The 22,121-nt window shown below is 37.8% G+C and overlaps 1 protein-coding gene across 2 annotated transcripts in view; it reads right to left on the bottom strand.

Annotated features, from left to right (window-relative positions):
* nup210 (nucleoporin 210) overlaps positions 1-22,121 on the bottom strand; it is a 40,305-nt gene that overhangs the window by 1,117 nt on the left and 17,067 nt on the right. Inside the window, exons 17-39 of one of the 2 annotated variants that reach the window (XM_028453547.1) lie at positions 20,993-21,185; positions 20,772-20,878; positions 20,474-20,578; positions 17,567-17,668; positions 17,358-17,486; positions 16,982-17,109; positions 16,096-16,231; positions 15,941-16,003; positions 15,433-15,612; positions 15,266-15,346; positions 13,759-13,890; positions 13,365-13,523; positions 13,088-13,179; positions 12,173-12,347; positions 10,615-10,790; positions 9,143-9,369; positions 8,010-8,146; positions 7,267-7,381; positions 5,917-6,063; positions 3,952-4,202; positions 2,800-2,995; positions 1,828-1,953; positions 912-989 (exon numbers count right to left, since the gene is read on the bottom strand). In XM_028453547.1, coding sequence (XP_028309348.1) covers positions 912-989; positions 1,828-1,953; positions 2,800-2,995; positions 3,952-4,202; positions 5,917-6,063; positions 7,267-7,381; positions 8,010-8,146; positions 9,143-9,369; positions 10,615-10,790; positions 12,173-12,347; positions 13,088-13,179; positions 13,365-13,523; positions 13,759-13,890; positions 15,266-15,346; positions 15,433-15,612; positions 15,941-16,003; positions 16,096-16,231; positions 16,982-17,109; positions 17,358-17,486; positions 17,567-17,668; positions 20,474-20,578; positions 20,772-20,878; positions 20,993-21,185 — 3,235 coding nt within the window. The remainder of the gene's footprint in view (positions 1-911; positions 990-1,827; positions 1,954-2,799; positions 2,996-3,951; positions 4,203-5,916; positions 6,064-7,266; positions 7,382-8,009; positions 8,147-9,142; positions 9,370-10,614; positions 10,791-12,172; positions 12,348-13,087; positions 13,180-13,364; positions 13,524-13,758; positions 13,891-15,265; positions 15,347-15,432; positions 15,613-15,940; positions 16,004-16,095; positions 16,232-16,981; positions 17,110-17,357; positions 17,487-17,566; positions 17,669-20,473; positions 20,579-20,771; positions 20,879-20,992; positions 21,186-22,121) is intronic. The other variant, XM_028453548.1, reaches the window with a different exon arrangement.

Genomic DNA, 22,121 nt, shown 5'->3' with positions numbered 1-22,121 from the left:
TTCTGTTAATATATATTCTTTATAACCTTTTCAGCCCATGACCCCCCAAATAAAAGATTTATTTATTCATCGGAATAACATCCACTTTTATCCAGGAAGTTTATTATTATTTGGGCCTTAGCATATAGTCATCTTTAAAAATGTAAATCATTGTTTTCATCAGAAATAAAATGGGTTAAAAGTGAAATGGGATTTTAAAAACCACAGAAATTGGTTAAAAGTTGCAAATTAGAGTGGCCAAAAAAAGTGGTAAAAAGGGTTAAAAGTTTAAATATTTGAACAATTAGTTGAAATAATGGACATGACACATCGTGAATGTGGTTAAATTAGCAAAAAAAAAAGAAAAAAGAAAAGGATTAAATATGGTGAAAAGTGGTTGAAAGGTTTGTAAGTAATGAAAATGTCTTGGAAGTGGAAAAAATTTACAGAAATTGTATTGAAATTTAATGCACAAAAGGAGCAAAAATATGGCAAAAGAAAGTGATGAAAATGGGTTAATATGGAAAGTTTGGTGTCGTTGCAGAAAAAGGGTAAAAATAAGCAAAAATGGGCTCAAATTGTTAAAAAAAATATTCCTAGTTTATTGAAGGCATCTGGTGACAGCCTTCCCAGTGTCTCGTGACCCAAAATGAGGTCCTGACCCCAGGGTTGAGAAGCCCTATTTTAAAAATGACAGTTTTGAGACAAAATAACCTTTAACTTGTGAGATTTTTGAAGTTCTGTAGTAAGAGATTTTTTCTGATATACATAGAAAACAAAATAAAATAATAATAATACAGTAATACCGAATGTGGTCCTGATGCTTGTTTGCTCTTTTCTAATTCATTTTTATAGCCCACAACCTCTCTACAATGTTTGCTTTATTTCTAAAATCTCGACACAACATGCAAGTTGCTGTGACATCATCATACCTGAAACAGGAGGCGGTGTCCTCTGGATGAAAGCTGGGTGATAGGACTCTTCTCTGGGGGAGAACATTGATTGGAGGACTGCAACGAATAAAGAAATACGAGCTCATTGCGTCAAAAAATCTCATCATCTTAGCCTGATATTAGTAGTTATCTGGATCAGTGATCCTGATCATGGCACTATGATCAAACACACTTTAAAACCCTGGAAGAAATTTCTATCCTTATTAATAACCATACAGTAGGTCCAAAAGTATGGACGCCTACATTTTTCTGAAAAACCGCAATGAAATGTGAAATCTAGATCAGATCTGGATGAAACTCGATGGGGTAACTGAGGATAGATCAATTACAAACAGAGATATGTTTTTCTTTTAAATTACATTTTTCAAACTGATCCAGAATCATTATATCCAGATCCCCTCCAAAAGAAAATGGAATTTCCCATGATGTAAGGTCTGTCTTTGTTATACAGTACGTTTGTCAAAGTCCATTTGGTACTTTGACATAATCCTTCAAACAGACGGACAGATAAATACATGTTGTTGAAAATATGACCTCATTGGCCTGAGGTAATGATGCAAAAAACAAACCAACATACACAAGATGAGAGAAAAATGCAGAAAATGACAATAAAAACACTAAAAAATGACATTTTTGTGGCCCCGGCTGTGACAGAAGAAAAAGTTTCTCTATGCTTCACAAAATGAGAGAAAAATACACAAAATGACAAAAACACTAAAAATTAGAAAAAAACCAAAAATGACAATAACATTCTAAATGCCAACATCAACATTGGCCCTCGGATCAGAAAATCACTCATCATTTTTACTGTGATAAAAGTAAACGTTTCTTTAAACCATCTATCAAAACTACATTTCTTTAGGAAGCGATTCAACCAGAGCTGACGTTGACCTACCGATGACGACGACGGCTGTGCCCCCCAGAAGAGCAAAGAAGGTGAAGAACATGTACTGGTAGGAGTTGATGAAGGTGCGCAGGGAGTGGCCTCCCTCCACCACACCCACTGGAGCAGCAGCAGCTGAGACACAAACACACAGACAGTTAAAGTCTCCTCACACTCAGCATTAGCATTATCAACATTAGCATCAGCTGTGCACAACAACCACGTTCAGTACAGTGAGCGATCCAGCCGACTCACTGCTGTTCACATGGTTAGAGAGAGAATTCTATTATTATCAAACTAAAGGCATTAAAAAAAACAAATCATACTAAAGTCATTATTTTAATCTAATTTATTATGAATTCATTCAGTCACATTTTTATCAAAAGTGGGAAAATATTTTGCTTCAACAATAACGATATGCTGCTAAATAAAGTCTAGACCAGGGTTTTTCAAGCTTGGGGTTGTGACCCCATGTGGGGTCATCTGGGGATGATTAGAATTACATGTTTTAATGCATTTATTTAATAATCCATTTTGCACAATTTAAAAAAATAATACATAATAGCAAAGAAATAGATACACAGAGCAGGAAGCTCAAAGCGCTTAAATAATTATTAGTCTTTCTTAAATTATAATATCACACACAGTCTCAAACAACTGTATTCTACACTTTCTCAAATATAAATCTAGTTCAAATAAAATGCAGTATAAAGAATATCTGAGCGAACATATCTTTTCACTGTGTGCACTAATACTGGCTACTCTGTATTTGTGACAGTTTAACAAAAATGATCAAAATTTGTGATATAAAATGGGGTCATGACAAGTAAAATGAGAAAAAAGTTCAACAATAGCCACCAGTCCTACAATGGAAATAGTTTAAAAATGAGACAAAAGTACCAACGTAGATCAACCAAAACACAGAAACACAAGTATTTCAAAACACTGCACAACGTGTCAAATAACTCTTAAACGTATACCTACTTTTCATTGTAGAAGTGACGTGAATCAGAGAGATGGGGATGACGAGGGTCAGACTAGAATAAGAGCTGCTAATGGAAACTGAAGCGGATTCTTCTGCCAGAGGATTCAAAGCGCTGATCGTGTACTTGGAAAAATTGGGAAAGCCACGATGAGTTTCCGTCTGCTGGACGGCAAGGTTTGGGGACGAGGACTCGGCCTGTTTACAGAAAAATATCACACACAGCCCAACAATATTACTCATTATTGCACACTTTCTTTACAAAAGGACATTCCAGAACTCATGAACCCATGACTCTTGACATTTAACGGAATGTAGCCAATCAGAAGCGATCAGACTAAAGACGTAATGCTGCGTTCAAGGCAACTCGGAACTCAGCATTTTCAAGTTTAGCGGCAGCACATCCAAATATCTCAAACATGACTGACAGCTATGATATTAGATTTTTCCCCTGACTTTACAGAGTCAGAGTTCCAACTTCAGGTGGCGTTCCAAGTCACCTTTTCAAGTAGGAGATTGGATTCAAACAATAAAATTAAGTAAAATTAAAAATAAATTAAAACAACAATGCTTACATGATTAGTTTTAACTGGTTTCTTGCTTTACCATATTGCCTTTGCTTTACAACTACTGTACGTATTTAACTTAAAAACTGTCACATTTACTGCTGTCAGTACACTTCCTCAATTTACTGGGGCAAAATTAAAGTGGTTAACTTATCCTTTAGTAACCCCGTAAGTTGAAAATTTAGGCCGTAAAAGCGGCGCTGTCTATGATAAGTGCTATAAACGTACCGCCGGAGAAAAAGTGATCGGCCCCCTCTCTCCCCTGCTACCACACACAGACACACAGACACAGACACAGACACAGACACAGACACACACACACACACACACACACACACACACACACACACACACACACACACACACACACACACACACACACACACACACGTCCAAGCGACTCATCATGGGCGATTGAAGTTCAGCTGCGTTTCACTTTAAATATATTACTGCAAATCATTTGGTAATTTATGGCAAACATTCCAACAACAACGCAAAACTCCTACGAGTGCATCAAATTCCAAAGCAAGTCATCATGCAGCTCCAACAAAGGGAAATCCAATGAGTTATTCTTGTGTGATGACTGACCTTGAGGTTGGACAGGGCCTCAGGGGGCCCATAGACTGTGAGTTCAGCTGAAGGATGCAGGTTGGAGAGCAGCAGCTGAGTCTGGTCAGAGAAGAGGCCTGGCTCTATGGGCAATCTGGCACTAAGTTGCTCCCCTGAGAAGATGTTGCCCTGCAGGCCTGGAGTCACCAGCAGGTTGGCCATGGACATGCTGAGCAAGCGCGTCTGTTGCTCCGTTAACGGTAGCAAAGTCACAAGGCATGTGTAGAGACCTGAGGACAGGACAAATCAAGTAAAAAACACTTCTATGCAATGTAAAAAACTTTTCAACAATGTCAATAAACAGTGTTAAGAGTGATTTTAAAATGTTTATTTTCATTTTATTCTTTTCTTGAGGAGTATTAACTGTGTCTTAAAGGTCCAGTATTATGCTGTTTTTCACCCATCTCCATTTGTTTCAAGAACCCCAACAACACAGTATCTGAGGTGTATTTTTTTCCAAACACGCCTGTTTTCTGGAATTTTAGTCCTCTAAAAAGTCACTTTCAGAGCGCTCCTAAATACAGGCTGTTTTTGGGCCTTCATGCATATTCATGAGTTGGCGTAAACACACACGCTGCTTCAGGAGCGGCTCCAGCATGTGTGTTCATCACAGCAGCAGTAAATCAATCTTCTCCTCCTCACCTCTACTGACCACAGAAATGGTCCATTTAAGATGATAATTCATTATTTTGTCCGACCGCTGCATCGCATTGGGTCACAAACATGTTAGATCATCCCATAAAAGTGATACGAGACAGTATAACAGCTACTAAAAATGGAACTGATTGTGACCGCTCACGCTGCGCGGCAGGGGAGTAAGCTCTAACCCTGGATTTCCACTGGATGCGTATCTGCACTGAAACTGCTCCGCAATCTGCAGTCCAGCAATTCCCACCGCCTCCGGTTTTGCTGCGTATCTGTTGCAGCAAGGTACAGTATCAACGGATACCCGGATTTTTTTATATTATTATTATCTATGAGGCCCGCACTGTCTTTATCTGATAAACAATAAAGATAATTCCTAGCAGCTTTAAGACAAATATATAGATAGTGTTTTATTTTAACAAAGTGCAAATGCAAAAATACAATACAATTTTGTCTCATCTTTATATGATTTTGATTATAATACACACAAAAAACATATTACACACTTTCAAAATTGTCAAACAACATTAAAATATTTTATTTCAAATTGTTTGCTAATGGAAATTAATGACTATACAAATATCCAACTGTTCGAGAATCTTATTCCACACACTGAAACAGTGTGAAGTCTTGAAAAGTTTTGCACACACTCAGAGATGTAAAATTAATTTTACTTTTCAGTTTGTAAGCCCCTTCCCTCTCAATAAAGAGCTTCTGAATGTTTTCTGGTAATAACTCATTCTTGGCCTTAAATACAACTTCAAGAGTTTGAAAAACAACTAAATCTGCAAATTTAAGTAACTTTGACTTGAGAAAAAAAATATATAGTCAAATTAGAAATACATCAAAGGGTAGGGCCTCTGTCACGTCTAGCTTCTAGTTCTCTATTGGAGGTGGATTTCACAGTCACACAGTGTCACTTGTGATTTGCTCTGGTTACAGCTGCGTACACACACTGTAGATCACAACACCTCAGGTGAAATCCCAAATCCCAAACACAATTAAACTATGCTCTCAAGCAACCGGGAGGAACTTCAATCCATCATCTTTTATAGTCTCGACTAAATTCCTTCCCAGGCAAAAGGAGGTATTGATCGTGCCCTTGTGTAAACACGACCTTCCTATCGCCTCTGCAAAGCAAACATGAAAACATGGTGAAGGATTACATTTCCAACTGGCTTTATTTTGGAAAAAAAAAAAGAAACAAGCCAAATAATAAGGAAATATTTTGTATCTGAAGGAAACATCTGAAAAATCAGGCCTGGATTCACATTAGATCTGGATTCAGGTCAGACTTACCGACGCTGGAGTCGAAGCTAACAAGTGTTTTAAAGACGTCGTTAGTGGAAAAGTCAACAGTGTCACTGGTGAAGCTGAGATGGCAGCTAACGGACGTCTCCGGGTGCAGCTGAGAAACGGCTTCAGTTTGAGCAGAGGAACAGGTTCCTGCAGGAGAACAACATGCAACAAGTTTAACTAAACCCTGGAAGGTGAAAAACACAAAAACAAACAAGTAGGAACTGTAATGCATTCAAAACATCTATGCATTTTGAGAAATGAGAAGATCAGTAAATGTTAAAATGGATTCAGTGTTTTTGGGAGGTGCTGAAACAATATTACCGGTATTTAAAAGTAGAGCCCGACCGATTTATCAGCGCAGTTGGTGACATTACTTTGAAAATCCAAAAGGAGGAAGCGGGGAGTTATGCCGGGCATGAGTAGCAACAGAGCACATGGGGGGTGTGCCTAGCAGATGTGGGACGGGGGGAGGGGGCCAAGATGTAGCCAGATTCATAGAGGTTCAAGCCTTTGGGTTGCAAGGCTGTCACATTGATGCTATGAAATAAAACTGCATGTCTTTAGTAGCTGTTAAACTTCCTGATGGGTATTGTAAGAATTTGTGTGATATAACTGATATATCCGCTATCAACTGATATATCAGTTATTGGCATATACATGGAGATCTGCTTTTTAAATAATAATTTGAAAAAAAAAATCAAATTTTGATTTTTTTCTATGATTGCGATTTAATATGCAATCATTTTTTCAAGGGACTCTTGTCATGTATTTTTCAATGAACACAAGCAATAAATCAATCTGTTTCATAATAAACAATTTTAGATTTATTTAAACTTTAAATAAATATAAAATATAAATTTTAAAGCACAGATTACAACAATAAAGCAAACAAATCTGTGGCTTTACCTCTTCAACATATCTAACTTCATGTTTCATGAAACATGTACTTCTTAAACACTCTCTGAACTTAACAGGACAGTCTATTGATAAATAATATAAACATAAAAATAAAGCTTACTAATATACCGTCAGTAACATCACACATACTAAAGTGCAGGAAAAGTAAGGAGAACTAATATTTGCTTTAAATAATTGGATGATTTTTGGCGGTAAATCAAACTCTTAACGACCTCTGACAGCATGTGCAGACAAAGTAAACAAATTTTTAAAAAAAACAAAAAAAACACAGCCTTTGCGATTAGAAAATTGTTTTATAATATCTCCATAATATCACAAATACAATTAATCGTTCAGCCGTATTTTTAAACCCCCTCCTTTATCAGTATCGGCCCTAGATATCCCATATTGCTCGGGCTCTACTTCAAATATTCCAAAGACATCAGTGCGTACCGATAAGATTGGTTCCTCTTTCTCTGGTGGTGAGGAAGACTTTTGTCTCCTGGCCATTCCTGACGAGTGTCGTCTGTGTGAGAGCTGCTAGCTTTGTTGGGGATTCCACTATTACCTGCAGAAAAATACCAGAAGCAAAAAAACTGCCAATGTATCCAAAAGGGCTTCAGAAAACGACTAATGGTCCACATCAATCACACAAACTCATTGACAAATGACTTAATGACACAAACTCATTAAAACGCAACTTAAGTATTTATTATCAAATGACTGCTGCTTGTCTTTGTCGGCTGTCACGTTGATGGAAGCATCACCTGGAGTCAAACAAGTGTGAGAATATGCATGACGAGTTCTTATGATGCAAGATAAAAAGTGTGAATGTGAAGAGAATTAAAACGACAAAGAGATGTCAACAGATCTTTTCGATGTGGCTGCAAAGTAATGCAAGCATGCACATGTTGCTGAAAAGTGATAATGGAAATGCAATATCCATGTGTAATCTTTTTGTCATTAGGGTGTGCAGCTGGAGGATAGATATGTGAAGACATACTATAGCAGAGTGATCACAATCTCGTAAGAACCAAAACATCAGGAGTGGGAGAAAAAACAAGAGCAGCTTGCATAATTAGTAACCTCCGACTAACTTTTGTAGTCCATTCATCACAGTAAAATGCCAACTCTGTGCAATCCATGCTTCATCACACACAGCGTATTACGGAAGCAGCTGTGAAACCATAACATACCTCTCTGTATGTCTTCAGGATACCCGCTAACTCATAATACACAGTGGCTGTTCCAGCGTCTCGGGCAACAGCTGCACCGCTTTTAGGGTCAACGTGAAGAACACCGTTTGATGAGGAACTCCAAGTTCCATGAGCACCTGCACAGAAACAAACACTGAGGTGTTGTGTTTAAATATGTGTTGAAATGTTTATAATCCAAAGAATTTAAAGGGATCCTCCACCGTTTTAAAAGGTCTATGCCAAACGAAATGCATATCACGGACTGTAAACATGACGCACAGGACTTAGCCCATGTGAAGCCACCCACAGGTGGAACCTCATGTGGAGATGTCCGTGGCGAACACTTTTCAGGATGGTGCCCATAGGCATCCCTTGGGCCAGGAAAAATGAGGCGTGTCAACGGCACAGCCCTGGTGCACCCCGGCATGACATTGATGATGGTCACATTACGAGGACTGTGTCCTGGGGCCATCACAGATGACACAGTGCAGGGGTAGCCCTAAGAGGACAAAATCCTATGCTGCATCCCGTGCTTATTCTCTTACATCAACATTTTTCACTTTTCCTGCTTATTTAGAGCCACCAAAAGCAGCACAAATTGGAATTTTGACTGAAAACACTGCTAAATGTTTCACTGAATGTTTCACTCCAATAGGAAACAATGGGATGTTTACATGCAAATGGGGCTGTGTGGCATCATCAATCACAAGATGGCAGAACACAGGCTCTTAAATGGTAAGGTGGTCCCATTTTTAAAAGTTAATAAAACAAATATGGTGCAAAACAATGCACTTTGTTAGGCATCTGTCTTTTAATAAGGACACTTCAAAGGTTTTAGGCCACATTAGTAAAAACAGTGGAGGATCCCTGTAAAGCTGCTGAAGACAAGAAGAAGAAAAAACATAGTGTAGGTCTCATAGATTAATAGATCGAAGATCCTTTGCTCAAAAACAGTTGAACAGTGTAGATGAAAACCACCTTACACTGCCAACACTTTGTTTATTGACACTGTCTTCATCTGATTATTTATCTTCTTCAGCAGCTTGTTTTTACACACAAATGTGGTGGAAAGTTTACTGGCAATTTTAAACTGCTAGAAATGTATATTATATATGAGTAAAGATGTCTCTCACCATCTGAATTGGTTAACTGAACCTGAAAACACACCACGTCTCCCACCACCAGGTTCTGGTCCTGGTCCTGGTTCATGCTGATAGCGTGATCAACAGGAAGTGGAACAAAATCAGCCACACCCTTGTTTTCACTGTCCCACACTGCGAGCAGCGTAAGGCCTGTGTTGACAGTCGTCACCGTTAGTGTGTGGTTAACAGGCCCCGCCCCCACTTGCACAAGGTCATCCCTACAAGAAAGAACATAATAACAGAGACAACAAATCAGGACCTTGTTTGTGAGTCTAAAAAAAGAAAAACCATGGTGTCCGTTTAGTTGCTTACGGAGGGAAATAAGAGCGCTTGTCATTTCTGTAACCTAGGCAACAAGTTGCAGTATCTTGCACTGAGTTTAATTAATTTATCTTGCATGCAGAGTAACTTTTACCATTGGCAGTTATTGTAACTATCAACAAGTTGTATTTTTGACCACATTTAGACATGTTTTAACGTCTTACATGTTACACCCTTTTAATACATAGCAAAAATAAGCCTTTATATTTTTTTTCTTCACCATTAACTAATTTGTTACTTCTAGGAATGTCCCAAAACAACTTTTCACTTCCGATACAATACCATATTGCATCCAATTTGCCGATGCCAATATCAATCTATCAAATATCAAACATACTTTTAGGACTTATCTTGTAGTGTGGATGTTAGAAATGAGATGTTACTAAGAAAACAATAGTCAGTAGGTAATAGAGAAAAAAAACGTACCCATTTATTATTAACCAATGAGTTACATACATTTTAATGTTAAACTCTACAATGGAATAAAATAGAAAACCCTGAAAAATAATCTAAATAAATCAAATAAAAAAACAATGTATATATTATGTCAGATATTTTAGATGCAGGCCAGTAAATCTTGATATTCTTTTTTCTGCTGACATCTGACGGATATCAATATCGAATCGGGACAAAATTAGTTACTTCCTGGTTCAGAACATTCCCGATAAAAGTGTCAAACTGATTCAATCTCACACTCCAATTACTGTAACCCAATTGGCTTAAGATAATGAAATCATACTCAGATCTCTATACTATTAACCACTGACCAGTAGTTTTTATAAATCATTGACAAGTTCAAAAACAAAGAAAATAAAGATTATGATGTACGGCCACTAAAATGTAACAAAAAAGTATTTATTTTAAAGAGCCAGTAAACTGAATTGAAAAGACTGGTCCTGTCAAACATATTCATGTTGGCTTGTAAAGTTGCTCCACTGGCCTTGGCTCTTTCTCTATAAATAAATCCCTTAGCAGGAAAATAAATAGCTATTCAACCTTGGGATGCAACCGCCGAACCACCTCCACTATCCTCTGCCTGTACACGAGTCACATTTCATTCAGTAAGTCCAACTTTGTAAAATAATAAATCAGGTGTGTGCCAGACAAAAGCTGTGGAATCCAGAGGAAGCATGAGGACAGACCTGTTAGTGGAAAAGGTAAGGTGAGAGTTGGAGCTGTGCAGGACGTCTCCAGTGCTGGAGTGGAAATAGACACCAAAGGTCAGCACTGCTCCCAGTGGGAAAGCTTTCAGGCCCTCTGTGGTGTGTGTGTACAGCACTGGACTGGTGCTGAAGCGCACGTAGGACACAGGCATCACCTGAGGAAGGAGAGTCAGTGTCATCAGCAGTGACTGCAGTCCATGAGTCGACTGCTACAAGGACCCACGAACAACACATATTCATTGTTTTACAAATTAAAAACATTACATTTTAAAGGGGACATATTATGCTATTTTTCAAATAACCCGAACCCATCTCCATTTGTTCTAAGAACACCAAAAACATTGTATTTGAGTTTTAGCCCTCTGAAAAGTCACTGTCATTTTTGCTATCCACAAACTTTTGTTTTCAGACAAAAAAAAACGCACATTACAGTAAAACATGGTTATTTAAGCATCATATTAAGAGTCCATGGGTGGAGTTACCAGCGGAGGGGAGTGTATTTTCTCTACCGATTGCGCTTGTGACGTCTCGAACTCAGAAACTTTAACGGAGCAATTTTCTATGTGTTGTAAAACTTAGAGTTGAATTTTTACATTTTGTGTGCCGGTGGCCACAGTGATTACGTTTTCTAATTTACACGCTCAAATACATACGTGTAAAACTGATGGCCCGGGGGCCAAATCCAGCCCTTTGGAGCATCCAATTTGGCCCAGTGGAGAAAGTTAAAATGACAGAAAAAACATGATTCATTGTGTAAATGAAGCTCAACACTCCTGGTGCTTGGATCGCTTGATTGAGTCTTTTTTACTGTCAAACTGTTGAAAAAAAAAAAAAAATTCTTACATTATCCCTCAATTTTCCTCAAATAATTACATAATTGTTCTGTATATGTAGAAGTGCAAACTAGGGCACAATAATGTTGAAATTACTTGTTTTCCAAAATAAATTCCATGGCCCACTTGAGATCAAACTGCTCCGTATTTGGCCCCTTAAACTAACATGAGTTTGATGTTAGAGCAGGGGTGTCAAAGTCATTTTGGTTCAGGGGTGAAATACGAAGTACGTGAAATAAATTCAGGAAAATTTAGTTGGGATGGGATCCTCCAAATATTGTGGGGTTTCTTGCTTTCTTTCTTGATTCTTCGTTTCAAACTTCACAACAGGAAAAACTTCAAAACAATAAAACAAAACATGGAATACATATGTTCTAATCACTATACAATGAAAAAACAAACAAATAGATTTGTGTATTTAAAAGGGCTGAGATGTTTTCAACTGAATTATTTTGTAATTCTGACAATAACGTATGTTTTTTCTGTTTTTTAACTTTGTCCTATGGGCCGAATTAGATTGTGTAAAGTGCCAGATTTGGCCCCCGGGCCTTGAATTTGACACGTGATCTAGAAGTTGACGAGATCTAATGAGTTGGTGACCTCTACCTAAATGTATAAATGTAATATTAAGTGAGGAGCTAAAAAAACAACCTGTTTTCTGGTGAGAAAAGATTACCATTCATGTGTTCTCTCCTAAAACTAACCTTCACAGCAAGGATGATAGTTTGATTGACACCAAAGCTTTCCTGTGATGTGATCAGCAGAGAGGAAACACCAGTGAGAGAGCCAGTGGAGAGGAGACCTTTATCGTCCACTTCAGCAATAACAAGCTGGTCGGGACAATCCCGCATCCGGTAGGAGAGAGCGCCCACGCCGTCTCTATTGGAACCAGAAATTGACATTCAGTTTAAACAAAAACTCACCCTGCAGTAGGAAAGGAGCAAATCACCCTTTGGACATGTGTATGAAGCCCAAATAGCACTTTGATGATGTTTAAAGCACAAAAAAGGTGATTTAGCGTAACATGGGTCCTTTAATGTAAAGTGCACAAATAAACGATGTTGACAACAATAATATAATAATAACAACAATAACTAGAAAGGCACTCCAAGAGCGCAGACCTCCAACAAGCAGCTCATTTCAACCCATATTGTGATTTCCACCCTATGTTGTAGCCCTACATTGATTTTATATACACTATTAGATTCATTAATAATCAAAACATACCTTTAGCATTTGAAAAAAACTGATTATTATTATTATTATTAATTGCCAGTTATATTTTTGTTCTTCATAACCTGTACAGCTCTGCGCGAAGCAATGCTTGGCAGAGGTAATAACAGGTGAATAATCAAAATTACTTCATTGATCCAGGGGGAATTTTTTTTTTTTTTTTTTTTTTTACAGAGGATCAAGAAATATTACAGATAAAAAGAAGAAACACCAAACAAAAAAAAGAAGGTGAAAAAAGCAAAAAATATATAAGTAAAACAAAACTGCTGATTTAATAAGGATAAATAATAAAAGAGGTGTTTGTGAGATTTAATGTAAAATAAAGCTGTATCAAAGTTGTAACTGTGTTCATAAAGAGTTTAAAAATATATAATAATCTATTGCACCTGTTAGTTTGCAGCTTGATAGCCGAGTTCGGAGCGATCATTAACTCTCCAGCTTCCATGTCAGGGTTTATCATCTGCAGCTTGTCATAGACCTTGATAAGAAACATAACAAACAAAATCTGTTTAAGACTTGTTGATATTTCTGCTACCATGACAGATGCATTCAGGTCCACATTATCAACTTTACTAACAACAGATAAACCAATGCCTGACATTATTACTTCATATAATGTCTTCTCTAAATCTCTAAAGTCAGGTTGAGTCAAAGTTTGTGTACCTGGATCTGAATCTCATCATGAAGCTCGAGCAAACCTGCGCTGAGCTGCTGAGTCGTAGGGTCACTGACTCTGAGAACCACCCTGAGCCCAGTCCGTCCTCTCGCTCTCCCAGTCACCCTCATGCCAAAGTTGTGCTCAGACTGCAGCGCTACATTAGCCTGCCCAAGACAAAGGCCATTATGAGAGAATAGCAGCAGCAAATTCAATCACAGCAGTAATGTTGAAGCAGGAAGGAGACCGCTGAGGAGGCAACAACAATGCAGAAATGAAACTAACCATCATCTAATAAGGACATAAACAAACATGAGCCGGGAAACTAAAAATAGTTTGTTCAATGAAAATATAACACGTGATCAAATGAAATAAACACCATAAATATCAAGAGCGGTGTACCTCACTGTGCCTTGGTTGGACGTCTAGAATCCCTCGTTTGGTGGTGGACCAATGAAAGCTGAGGCCGGGGGTTGCACTGCCAAAGGAAAAGGGCGTCTGACTATTGGTCAGGCCCATCACATACACAGGCATCTACAGCAAAAAGGATGAAATTTGGCAAATAATCAGGACACAAGTCTAAAGATTTCAGCTTAAATAATTTAACTATTTAAGTTAATAAAAATCTTATTATACAGACATAGTGTAAGCCTCAACGATCAATATATTATAGATTATTCGCACAAAAAACAAAAAGAAAGATGTAAAAGGCTTGTTTTGATCTCCATTGTATTTTGAGATGTGGAGTCCTGTAGAGCAAGGGTTCTCAATCTTGGGGTAAGGACGAGATTTGGGTCACGAGACACTAGGAGGAGGTAGCCAGATGCCTTCAAAAAACCAAGAATATTGTCTGAAGAATTTAAGCCTATTTTTGCTTATTTTTTTACCCTTTTTCTGCAACGACACCAAACTGAGGATGCTTTTTTCCCTCGCCCCCTCCTATTTCCAGCTCTTTTGTCTTGTTTTAATCTAACAGGAGCCTCTATCTGCATTCTGATCCTGAATCTAATCATGGAATTGATTATATGGTCTTTCTTCACTTTTCGTCAAATCTTTCAACAAGTATTACGGGCAATCGGAGAGTCCGTAAGTCCTGAGGACGTGGAAGACGTCCACCAGACCAGATTGGAATTTATAATAATGGGTCTTCTGCTGATTGGATCTGGCGTTTTCATGATTTATTACAAAAATTAGATTACGTTGGCAGCATTTTGACCGCGAGTCACCAATGAAAGGAGTTGAATGTCACTGTTGTGAACTTAAGAGGAGTGGAAAGTTTGTTTTAAGGAATGGCAACATTAATGAAATGTATTAAAATTGACCAGGAACAAAAAGGCTGGCAGTCATGTTATGTCTACTCCGTCGAACAAAAAAAAAAAAAAAAAAACTTCTCATCTCATTCGGCTCCCTGAGATGAACAGTCTGCTTCTTTCTTCACACTCTTCCACGGATGGAGTGCTTTTGACTCGAAGCTCCGACCCTTCCCTCACTTTCACAAACACCTGGGCTAACGAACTCTTGAGGTCAACTCTACGGCAACGCCAGCCCATGTCATCAGCAATGGAAAACTATGAAGAGTCTGCAGCCGAGTCTCAGCAAACCAGGCTTATCTCAATCAAACGAACACTTTCACTCCTACATTTGCATACACAACCCATTTTTCCACCTCTCCTCTGGCTCCAACCCCTCATCCTTCCCAGCAGATTGTGGCAGGAGGCGAGCCAAAAGGGCAGCGCCATCCTGTGGCTGACTTGCAAACTACCCATCCTAAGACCCATCCCTTGTGCTAACGTGCTGTTGTACTGAATGTTGTGTTAGTTGGTTTTCGTTGCAATGTTTACTGAAAAAAATGGCATCATTAGCATCTTTAACAGTATTGTATATTGTCCCAAAAAAAAAAAAGTGGTACTTGTGCTTCTGTCTTTATTCTGGTGATCGGCGCTCGGATTCGAATGGCGGACAAAACAACAACCTCAACTTCCACTTGATCCTTGAAACAAAAAAGAGTTCATATCAAATGCTTAATATCGATCAAACCATTCACTGTGTAATATGATATTGGTAATGTACATTTACCTGGGAAACAGCAATGACTTTCCCAGTCTCGGCATCAACAGCTTGGACGAGTCCAGTTACGCTAACATTCCCAACAGCAGCACCCTTCACTAGACCAATGGGATTTACAGCAGCAACTTTCTCATTGGAAATAGAAAAAATTATATTGGACTGTGGCTGAGGACCACCTTCAGATGTGATCTGGGGAGAATAGAAAGATTGCATAACCATTCATGTTTACTGCATGTGTTATTGAATGTTATCGTGGTCAAAACGTGTTTATCAAACAATGCACTGAAAGAATTTTCCATAATTTCTCCTACTTGGTTCTTTTTTTTTTTTAATTTATTCTGTTTAATATTGTATTGCACTTTTTTCTAAATTCTCATTTCAGTGTAAAGTGTTCTTGGGTGGCCTGAAAGGCTCTTAAAGTAAAATGTATTATTATTATTATTATTATTAAAGCACCAATAAAAAAAACAACAACAACAACAACAAAATTCCAGAGTGCTAATACTAAACAACATACCTGCATCACTGCTCCAATTAAGATAGTCATTTTCCGGGGAATGAGTTTGAATGGTGGAAACACCTAAAAATAAATAAAGTATTCAGGTTTAGTGCAGTGTCGTATTTAAATCCCAATTTGTAATTCATGGAAGTCGCTAATTTTTTTTTTTTTACCTCAATCTGTTGTGGAGCTGAAGCAATTTTCTTCCCATTTTTATCCACAACAAACGCAGTGAGAGTAGTCTGACCAATGGAAAGTCCATTCACTAAAAACACAGCGGTGTCGCTCTCAGCTGAATCAGCCATTTGTCTGCAGAATAGACGCAAACGGAACGTGAGAATGTGCACATTTTAACAACCTGAACGGTCAGTGTATGTTTTGGTCATTGATTTTTCCGTTCAGAAAAGAAAATTGAAAAACAAAAAAATTAGTGGTTATTTGATTTTTGCTTTTAAATTGAAAAACTGAAGTTAAAATTCAAGGGATATTTCTTTATCACGGTCAAGAATTACATTTTTGTTGATAAATAAATACCAAAATACCAAAATTCAGTTTTTCAATATGGTGAGACCAGATGTTGTTTTTTTGTGCAAAATCTCATCACGTCTTGTTGAAAAATCCCTATTTTCAGCGATTTCTACAGATGACAAGCCTTATTTTACCATTTCAAAAATGATTTTGGAGTACAGTTCTAAAGACATTCTAAACAGTAGGGAAAATATAGAGATAATTCATATATTTTGGCCCCAGAAAAACAGCAGTGTCCTCATATGTGCTCTTATTTTGAAAAGAACAACGTCCGGTCTCACCATAATGAAAAAGTGGCTTTTTTTGTTTTGTCCTCTGGCATTTCTGTTTTTTGGTTTTAGAAACAAAAATTAAAATCAACTGATTTTTAAACGTTTATCCCTTCTGGATCCTGATAAAGAAATCGAACTTGAATTTCAACTTCAGTTTTTTTTATTTGAAAATGAAAATCAATTTCCTTTTCTGAATGAAAAATTCAATGACCAAAACATACACTGAGCCTGAATCCAATCAACACATGATTTCACTTACTTTAGAGTGACGATCGTAGACGCTGCCTTGAGTTTCAGTTTCATATATGTGAAAAAACTGGATGAAAAGGGTTTTTTATTATCATCCAAGACTCTGACGCTGGCCCTCACAGATCTGCCAATCTCCACCTGAAATTAAGATAAATTATTTCCATTCATGGCAGCTAAAATATAGGTTCACATCAAGGACAAACCAGATGGTGGCAGCTCATCAGACACAGACTTTCATCAAAACGGAGAAAGGAATTACACGACCATGAACGTATTTAATGCTCTGATGTCAATGAGGCGTCGCAGGAATGTGCAAAACCAATAATATTCGAAATTACTCGGTCAAGCAGTGAACCCAGATGAGAGATTATGGGCTGGAAACTGACCTTGTCAACCACTCTCACGTAAACCTCCAGGATACCAGCAACGTGCACAGTGGCTTTGGCTGGTGCTGGAAATGCCACACAGAGGTCATGGACCATCACGTTCACCGTGCCTAGATGAACGGGAGACACCTGGTAGAGACGGTAAAATTATTTTAAAATCACATCTCCATTGAATCAGCAGGGAACACTTTTACAAAGGTTTTATTAACCTGAGCTGTGCCTGTGGCCTCCTGCAGCACAACGTCTACAATCCTGCTGGTGCTGGTATTCACAAAGAAATGCCCTGAACCTTGTCGCAGGGAAAGGTCTACCTGTAGAACAAAATGAGAAATATTTATAGGATGCAAGAATTTTTGGTTTGAATGAACACATAACTATCTAGGAACATCAAAGCAGACCACTGACCACCCTCATCTTTTAAATCCTCTTACACAGTGACCTGTGTAAGAAGATTATATCTATATAACCCCTACACCTACCGACCACACAGATTAACAGAAAGACTTAAAAATGAATAAATATCAGGATTTAAGTTTTTTTTTTTTTTTAATCATAACTTGAAAAATCAATAATAGTTGACACTAACTTTTCAACAACCCATAAAGACCAATGATTTTGTCAGTAATAAGGGAGTCCCAATATGATATTGATATTAATCCAATGTTAGCAAAAAATAAAAAAATATTGGAATATCGATCGCCTGCATCTAAAATCTGAAATATAAGCAGTTCAAAACATTTGTTTTCATTTGATTTATGGAGCTTATTTTTCAGGGTCTTCAAATTTATTTTCTGTTTATTCAATTCAATTGTAGAATATGCTTATGGTTAAGTCACACTAGAGGTTATTTTGCACTTTCAAAACATAATTTGTTGTTTCTATTAGATTCATTGAGGGTTATTTTTCAGGGTCTTCCAATTTATTTATTTATTTTATTTTATTGTAGAATATGGGGAGAGCAAAGAAGACAGATCAAAGAGTAATTAAATAAAACATTGCTTCGCGATATGCATCTATTCAAGTTGGTTACAAAAAGCCAATAACCAAGAAAGAAGAAGAATTGTAAAATATTCTTAAATTTAAAGAGTGACTAAACCCCTGCTTTCTGCTGAGCTGCCATGAAAGGAGAAATTTAAAAAAATGCCTTCAATTTGGGCGTTACTCCTGACGCTGTAAGACACGCCCACTCAGAAAGAAAAATGATTTATAAAATTTCCGTTGTATTGATTATTAATTTTATTATGAAAAACAACCGGATTCTCTCCAACTCTTGCCACATATCATGTATGACATCATGACTTAACGACGTAACACGTATCAGATACAAATTGCGGCTGCAGCTGGACCATTTTAATCAGAGTATCAGACACGCCGAAGCCAGGACAGTAGCGAAAATGAGCAAAAAAAACCATCTTTGGAGCGCTTCTTTGCAACGTAGAAAAGAACAACTGAGGAGCCAGAGGAGGAGCCTACGACCTACAAAAAAAATAAGCTTCTTTTAACCGACAATCCCAGGAGTCCTACTTAAAATAAGGTGACTCTCCTGCGCCAAGTCCGCTCTGCATAATACGTGGCGACAAGCTGGCAAACGAGACAATGAAGCCTTGAAAACTGCTTCAGCACATGTAGACAACACCCCAGATTAAAAGTTAAGCCTTAGGAGTTTTTTGAAAGAAAAAAATGTGAGCAAGAAGGACAGAAGTAGTTAACGAGGGCCACCACATGATTAAATGCGAGAGCATCATACTTAGTGGCTAACCACATTGCTAAGGCGAAGAACCCTTTCAGTTTGAGCGCTACTTCCCAACCACAAAAAACCCACGAATTGTGAAGGAATGGATCCGCAACACGATTGTGAACAAACCGGGTGAATCGAGCATGTCTGTGCAACAAGAGGATCAGCTGCTGGAGATCACAAATGACGGTGACCTTAAACTTACATTTGAGACAACAACTCTGCCGATGTTCTGGATGAAACTTAAGCCAGAATATCCCGACAACGCCACAATAGCACTGAAAACCTTGCTACCTTTTCCAACATGCACGCTTTTTAGTTTTGTCCTCCAGCATTTCTGTTTTTTGGTTTTAGAAACAAAAAAATTAAATAAAGACAATAGTGATACATTTGTTTGGTTACTTTAATGAATGGATGCTGACACATATACCTTGTTTAAAAGTATGAAATAGCCAGAAAGTGAGGAAAAGAAGAAAAAATGCATAGAAAATTGTGATAATTGTTAATATCGTAATAATCGATGATTAATTGAATCGTAGCACCCTGCATCAAAATCTAATCGTGAGGTCCCTTAGATGGCACACCCCTAATATTAAGGCAGTAACAAAGACGAAAAAAAAACACTTTAGCTTGAATTCACTAATTTTGGCCCTCAGTTATAAATTTCAAAATTTTCCACACCAGCAGCGCTTGCTTGCGCACCACACCCCCAATGCTGTGAAAAATTCCTGGTGAGAACCCTGACTCCCACCGTTAGCCTCAGATTGCGACGGACGCCATTACAGCAGCTGTTTCACACAGAGCATTAGACTTCCTCATTAAACTATGCTCACCGAGGGCTGTGATTGGAGGAAACCCTCCTATCTCCTCTCAGCTGTTGTAGGAGAGGCAGGACCAACAGTGAAAGTTGATGACGCAGGGTAATCTAAAGAATCCATCTCAGCCAATAGCAAAATTTACTTGTAATAGCCAGCATTCAACCCTTAAAGGGCAGTAACTCTGACATTTTACAACAAAATCAAAATACTTTTACTAAAATGTTAAAAGTTGCACTAGGATCAATCAATAGCACTACTTAATACCCAAATACATATGTATTCAGCAGAAAAAAGGGGTTTGGGGTTTAGTTACTCTTTAAGGTTAAAATGTATCAACATTTGTTGATAATAAATGGATGAGTTTTTCTCATACCTACTGTTACTGACTATTGTTCGCCGAGTAATGTCACTTGATCAAGCCTTTTCTAACATTATACACTACAAAATAATTAATAAAAATATGCAATACATGCTCTGATATTGCATCAGGACAACCTTAGTTGGTAATATGATAGTTGTCAATGTAAAGCAGGCAAAGCGAGACTGACAAGCAAGCTTCATACCTGCACATCAGGATGATTGTAAATAGTCAGTGTGTCAGGTGAAATCTTCACATCTTCAACCAGGAGGAGCTCCAGAGTGGAGGATACTGGGATCAAAGGGTCAAACTGTCCAGAGAACGACAACATTTGTTATTTACATACTTTCACAACTCAAAAAGGAAGACATGACTTTAATTTAACCAGATAACTACAAAACCTTTCACATATCTATGCTGAACGCACATTACAAGAGAAAAATATCAAAACAATAACATTTTATTCATACATGCACATTTGGAGTTTAAATATTTAAACTTACTGAAGTGGGGACTTTGGCAGCTGTTAGATGAGAAGCTTTGTAACCCAGTGCTGTTACTGTGATGGACGTCAAACCCGTCTGTCGATGGACAACAACTGTCTGACGTCCTGTCAGAAAATAACCAAAAATAAGAAGCTTTTGTAACTACAAATGTCAACAATAAATTAATAATCAAATAAGAAACCATCAGTGAACATAAAATGAAAACTAAAGTCATTTACCGTGAAGTTTCATTTGTTTGTTGTCATCCTTGAGCTGCACAAGTTTCATCGGCATCGAGGCTTCAATACTCGCCAGAGACACTTCAGATGATTCCCACATCAAACTCAAAGAGCTAAAGTTGTCAAACTTTCTTCCTTGTTGATCAAAAGCAGCCAAGTCCAAAATGGGGTTATGGTAATTTGAAACAGGAACCTAACACATGTTTGTAGATGAGAAATCAGTTTTCTTTTCTACTAAAAATAAAAACAAACACATCAGCAAATACTGTCATTTACAAAGCAACATTAGAAGACAATTCAACTAGGTAATTCAAGAAAATTATTCTTACATTTGAGATGCTAGCTTTGTTTGTTGCAAATTTTTATGCACCGACTATGACGATGACATGAATAATAGATATAATCAAAAATGTAGTAAGGCCTTCTGTTGCCTTTTCATTTCCAATTCACCAAACCATTCTGAGCTGTGACTGTGGAGGTAGGACTGATGAGACTTTGCTGGTTTGAAGAGTTTGTAGAGCTAAGTAGATGCTAATTAATTATAGCAGCTTTCATTTGTATGCCAAAAAATGAGTTATGGTTTAACCCAATCATCATTGATAGTCATAGCGCCACCTATTGTTAAAAGGAAATCATAGGCATTATATTTGCACAGAACATTGCAGGAAAGTTTGTGATATAATCCTTGAAAATGGTCAGCTACTTCTCAACAATTTAACATTTATGCCACACCCTGACATGCAACACACCTCAACGTGCGCCACATCCTGACATGCGTATGGTTGCGAGGGCTCGTTTAACGGTGCTTGCAGCTTTAACTTAAGATTGTAGTTTTGAAGAAGCAGCTCGACAAAATCACTGTTTCGCTTTGCTCCACTGAGCAGAAAAGAGAGCAGCGGAGAAAGGAGATAAAAGTCTGTACTTTGGTCAATCAAAGCCAGCGGTTAATTTAACAGCTGTTCCATCACCACTATTCAGGACAATGAGTAAAAAAAATAACTTCATAATGATCCACGCATCATTAGTAAATCTCTGCTGCTTCACGCCCCGGTGAAGCCCGTTCTGTTTGCAGAGGTCAGTGTGTGTGTCATTTGACAATATTACACTGAATCCTGTAAATAGCAATACA

Source organism: Gouania willdenowi, chromosome 7 (genome assembly GCF_900634775.1).
Source record: "Gouania willdenowi chromosome 7, fGouWil2.1, whole genome shotgun sequence".
NCBI classification, from domain to species: Eukaryota; Metazoa; Chordata; class Actinopteri; order Blenniiformes; family Gobiesocidae; genus Gouania; species Gouania willdenowi.
This window is presented reverse-complemented; position numbering and strand designations above follow the sequence as displayed.